We start from the raw sequence: 6000 nt of genomic DNA on the forward strand, positions 1-6000 counted from the left end.
ATGATTGGCAGGAGGAAGGCGGTCCTCTGTTGATGCACAATTTCCTTTGTGGAGTATAGATTTCATATCTACTACATAACAAAATGCAAGTTTCGCTTCCTGTAACGCTTAAAATGGATGGACCATACCAGTGTTTTTTTTTTTTGTTTCAGCCCATCTACTACAAATCATGTACAGTATACTTAATCGCATCAACAACCATTTGCTGTAATGTTTTCGATTTTTGAGCTTGTTGACCCTTGCAGCTAGCCATGGTGTTTTCATTTTTTACTACAGTTTGAAAACCAATTTGCAGAGATTTGAAACTGATCTAAGACAGTGGCCTGGAAGGATAAAATACTTCCAGTTAAAGCATAAACCTCACAGGAGATTCTCAAGATGAAAATGCAAATACCAAAACATACATACGAAGGTATTTAATTCAAATCGATAATGCTAACTCACTAACGTTAGCATCACCTCACACTAGCAGTTAGCTTAACAATAGCCTACACAAGGTTACTACTTTGGTTGGTTATTGTCCTTAAAAGCCATCATACACAACATTGAAATTCATGCCTGCTTTCATTTGTGTAAGTTATGTTTTTGTAGTAGGGAGAATGCAGATTGAAACGCTGCTGCATTAGCATTAAGCAATAACACAACTTACAAAATAAAATATGATGTATTGCCTTTTCTTACCTTATTTTCTGCAAGTTGACTTTCCTTCTGTATGGATAGGAATAGAAAGCCTTTGCTGCCTGAAAGGTAGAAAACACATGGAAACTTCTTAAACACAGCATGCTTATATGGAAAACAGTGGCTGTAACGTACAATGTACTAAAATCTTCTCCGCAAGAAGAATTTCTCATTTTCTCAAACACAATTTTAAAATCTTATTTTGAAACTATCAAAATCCAATAAGAAAGTGCTATTCTATATACAATATAATCCATTTCTAATGATTGATAACACATAGTTGAGAGCAGATTTGTAAAGAGATTAAAGAGATTTTGTAAAGTTTTGTATAACAGGTACTGAGAATGTCAAATAAATTAGATACATCACATGAAATACAACTTCAGATATTCAAGTTGCATGCAGCTCCAAGTATATGCAATACGTATGATGATACATGCTGTGCAGTATGCCAGAAGTGCAGAAACACTCTGGCATGTGTTTCCAAGGCCAGGAATGAACTTTGATGCTTAATCTGGCACTTTTCATTTAATGTGGTCATGTCCATTGATCACAGTGTTTCTTGGCATTAAAATATTAATGGATTCAGTAAAGTGTAATCTTGGTGTGACATTCTTGTCTGACAACAACACAAAATTGTTTAAAATCTTGTTGCACACCTTTCAATCCTGGCTTTTTGTACATCAACTTACTTTACATCTGTGATATTATAAACCACTGTCTATTTCTTCTTTTGAGAGAGACTCCCATGTATAACAAGGAACTTAGATGAATTTGTGAGAGAATGGTCTCCACTTAGTATGTATTTTGGTTGTGCAGTAAATTTTTATTGGAGTAGAGTTTAAGTATGATTTTCTTTTTGTATGGTTGTATTATTTTTTGTTTATTCTGGTTACATGTATACATGCAGAGATTGCAGTGTATATAATGAAGAATTTGTGTACTTATTGCATGTACTGTATATATTTTTCCCCACATGTTTCTTTTCATCTGAATAATAAAAGAGAGAACCAAAAATGATGTACGTGACTTGTAGTGAATGGGCTAAAGCATGCAAAACATTGGTATGGTCCTCTTCTCTATAATGACTCACAAAGAAGACAAATGAAGGTCAGGAAATGAGGATGACATAATATTTCTATTTACATGATCATGTAACAGCAAGTACCAGGAAAAGCTAGAATAAAGGGGCAAGGAGAGACAGTTTAAATGGACTGCATTAGCAAAGGACGATTTGTTTTCCTGTTCTACTGACTAAACTGTTGTTTTGGAATTTGTTAACATTTTTGTTGAAAGTCCAACATTTTGTAGTTTTCAGAACCAAATCGAAAGCAAACATATGCATTTTATTTGAGCCATCTCAGGAAATAATATCATGTTTCTTCACCTTTAACTTTTCTAAAACTCTTTATATTCAGGAAAATTGCATCTCAAGTAACGTGATGTTTACATCTGCAAAACACCACTGTTGAATCCCCTGTGAAATATAAATAAATCCCACGTATGAAGCAAACAAACTGATAGATAGACTAGGTGGATGATGGGTGACTGTCCTCAGAATACAGACAGTGATAGTGAAAAACATTGTGTGGGCGTGTGCTTGTGCGCATGTGTGTGTACTTATGTGCGTGCGTCTGTATGTGTGTATGTGTGTGTGTGTGTGTGTGTGTGTGTGTGTGCGTGTGCACCCAGGCCACCCATCCTGTCTGCAGTTCACAGTGAACATGACGGCTGCGGTGAGGACTTATCGCTGGCAGTGCATCGAGTGCAAGTCCTGCAGCCTGTGTGGCACCTCTGAGAATGACGTAGGATCTCACTTTATACTGCATGTTAACACATGTGGCTGCACACACACACACACACACACACACACACACACACACACACACACACACACACACACACACACACACACACACACACACACACACACACTACACATTGTACATATATACTCATATAGTATCTTTTAGAAAAACTAACCTCTTGCTGAAACTTTTAAACAGTCTTGTTGAATAAGTTTAGGGCATTTTGATATTGATCCTTGTAACAATCCACTTCTCAAAAAAAACAAAAAAAAAACAGAGAAAGTGATTCAGGAGCTAGTTTAGATTCAGCGCCTTGCTCTCAGACTGAGTATGCAAGAGTGGGTCCCTCTGGCTGTAGGATGCTGTCTAACCACTGGGCTATACTGTTGCTCAATGAGTCTCACTGGAATGAAACAGCTTTAAACCCGCAAGAGAATTGAGAAGAAACATAGACATCAACCTTCAATAAATGCAGTTTCTTTTTTTCATTCCTGCAGAATAAGGAGGTGCACACAATGTCAAGGAGATGATGAAGTCATAGTGCAGGTTATTATTGTTCTGTGGCATAAAAGAATATTTGAAGGACGGGGAGTTGTTGAGTCCTCAACTGTCATAAATTGAAAACAACCAAGGGACATGTATATCACTCCCTAACCCTTTGTTTTATATTATGACAAATTCACATCTTCATGTATTATGCACATTAAATGAATTCTGTTATGTCCTCAGCTTTGATTTCAAATCTGTCCTTTCATAACGACATCTGTTTATCTGAATATTCTCTTCTCTTCCAGGACCAGCTGTTGTTTTGTGATGATTGCGACAGAGGCTACCACATGTACTGTCTGAGCCCTCCCATGTCTGAACCACCAGAGGGTATGTGTAACGATGAGCAGTGTGCGAGCATCGCAATCCAGAGATGCTGCATACCAGGAGCTCTCAAGTGTTCAGACCTGCATGTGGTCAGACTGCACAGCCCCAGGAAACTTTTGTTTTTAGTATGAAATTATGTAACTGTCTGTACTGTAGGTGGGGAGACGATGACACAAACCTCAAGTCAAAACAGTCCGACAATCAAACCGACTTTTAGAAAAACAACTCAGATTTAACCCTTTACTGTATGGAGGACCCTCAGGACTCCTCATCTCTCTGTTGGAGCATCTTAGTCTGAATACTGTGTCTATGATCACAGAAAAGGAGCAGGTACATCTATTTAAATCAAACTGTCATTTGCCTTCTTACACATAAGATGGCTGCCTTAGGATGTTTGATGGCGTTGCCATGGAAATGAGTAGTAGAAAAGATAATCTGTTTCCATGGCAAGTGTGTCACTTGGCTGAACATACAGTAGCAGTGGCACTCGTGTTCAACACTCACTAACAGTGTCATGCTCTGCCCACACACGCAACACTTTTGATTTACAAGAAACGCGTATGAAATTCAGCAGTAGTCAGTTATTTTAGGTTTTTACAGTCGCAGCAGAGACCTGTGTGAGCTCTGACACGGATTGGTAAACATATATTTACATACATACCGCAAATACACACGACACAACCAGATAGACAAACGCGCTGCACGAAGCACAGGCGACAACGGAAGCGTTTTCCAGTGATGAACCCTCGACTGTAAAAGTTGCTGAAGCCGGCTACTCGTCAGTGCTGATGGAAATATTTGGTTCTGTCGTCTGTGTATTTGCAGCGTGTTTGTCTATTTGGTTGTGTCGTGTGTATCCGCAGCTCCTATGTTGTCAAATTGATGAAGATGTTTTCTTAATTTGCTTGTGTCTCGTCTATTTGCATGTGTTTTCTTCAGTTGCAGTTGCCTTGAGCTCTCACTCCGTCACTGTACTTAGGCACAATACAGCAGAGTTTACATTCTCTTTGAAGTGTAAAGGTTGAAAGTTGCATTTTAACATCTGTCTCAAGTAGATGTTTAATTAATGTTACAAATCCCATGCCAAAATCCAAACCAAACTAGTTGTCAAATCCCCTGCATTGACAAACCACAGGCACAGCATGTGATGTTTTACCATGGAGGCTTTAATTTACAGTGTTACTTAATGCTCTGTCTGAAATGAGGGATTAATCCACAAGGCTTTACAATAGCTGTGATTGAACTTCCGATCTGTGCTCTGTGTGTGTGTGTGTGTGTGTGTGTGTGTGTGTGTGTGTGTGTGTGTGTGTGTGTGTTTTGCAGGGAGCTGGAGCTGTCATCTGTGTCTGAGACAACTGAAGGAGAAGGCCTCAGCCTACATCACCCTCACTTAATCTGCGAAGCTGCGCCTCATCCTCTCGACCCTTCATCCTCTCCCAAACCGACTCTCCATCACAGCTCTCTGTGCCCTCCTCCTCCTCCTCTTCTTCTGATCTACTCGCCACCACTTCCTCTACAGTTCGTCCCCGTGACCTTTGACATGACTGAGCACACAGCACCATACTCATTCTTGAACCCATTCTCCAGCGGCGAGCCAACCTACGTCCTTTTGTGTCACTCACATTCCCTGTTGTGCTTGAGCTGACCCCCACTGTGCCCCCCTCCCCACCCACCCCCCCTTCCTGCTCTGTCTCAACAGAGGAATTCATCAGCTGGCAATAAGTTTGCTAGCGAGACACACACTCCAGCCTGCCAAGGGCACTTCAGAGGCATACTACTCCACAGGAACCCTCTTAAGGGCCCTCGGAAGAGCCCTAATTATCTTCAGCTGCAAGTCAGTAAAGAAGAGAGTGAGGATTCATAAGATGGATAGGTGTTAGGCCGAGGACAGGGCTTGGAAGACCCTGGAAAACCATGGAGCAGTATGTTAGCCAACTGTGAAATATACTGAACCAAATTTTCATATACTCCCTCTGTCCTTTTCAGTGTATGGCAGAGCTAAGCTGTTGGACTCTGCTCCATTATTTGTCTGCAGGGCCCGCTGCCCTGTGTAGTTTCAAAGTGGGGGTGGTGGTGGTGAAATGTACAGAATTAAGACTGATTCTCTTATCTTCACACGTTCGAAAACTCCCCTCACTGGCAAACAATGAGCAACCGGTCAGGAACTCGGACCATCTTCGACCTCACCCTGTCCTCTCTCCTTGCATGAGGTTTCCACAAATTAATGATGCATTTTGGGATCGACGCTGAAGGTTTTGGTGTTCGGATGTCACATCCTCGGATGAGAGGAGGGATGGATTTTTCTCTAATCAGCTATCTCTGATCAAACGATGTATTTAAAAATGACAATTTAGGCTTAGCATCTCTCACAAATCCTTTACCTGACCTCTATTCATCCTTCCCCTTCTGTGAAACACTGACTGTGAAGCCAATGCAAGACTGGAACGCTCCTGGTGCTTGGTGTGTATTATCTGTGTGTTAAGAATGTAGGATTGATGTGTGGACAATGCAGATCTTTGTCTGGCCCAATGCCGAGGCCTGAAAAAACTCCTTTTTTATGATTCCTTTTTTTATTTTTTTTTTTCATTTGCATGTTGTTATCTCGATTGTTTTTAAAGACTTTTAATTGAAATTGAAAAGA

At 40.4% G+C, this 6000-nt stretch overlaps 1 protein-coding gene across 1 annotated transcript in view; it reads left to right on the forward strand.

Annotated features, from left to right (window-relative positions):
* Positions 1-4753, forward strand: part of dpf1 (double PHD fingers 1) — a 38108-nt gene extending 33355 nt beyond the window's left edge. The window contains exons 10-12 of the mRNA XM_022760482.1: positions 2371-2483; positions 3281-3362; positions 4683-4753. Of these exons, the coding sequence (XP_022616203.1) occupies positions 2371-2483; positions 3281-3362; positions 4683-4753 (266 nt within the window). The remainder of the gene's footprint in view (positions 1-2370; positions 2484-3280; positions 3363-4682) is intronic.
* Positions 4754-6000: the final 1247 nt, after the last annotated feature.

This window comes from Seriola dumerili, unplaced genomic scaffold, assembly GCF_002260705.1.
Source record: "Seriola dumerili isolate Sdu_G_001 unplaced genomic scaffold, Sdu_1.0 BDQW01000337.1, whole genome shotgun sequence".
Taxonomy (NCBI): domain Eukaryota; kingdom Metazoa; phylum Chordata; class Actinopteri; order Carangiformes; family Carangidae; genus Seriola; species Seriola dumerili.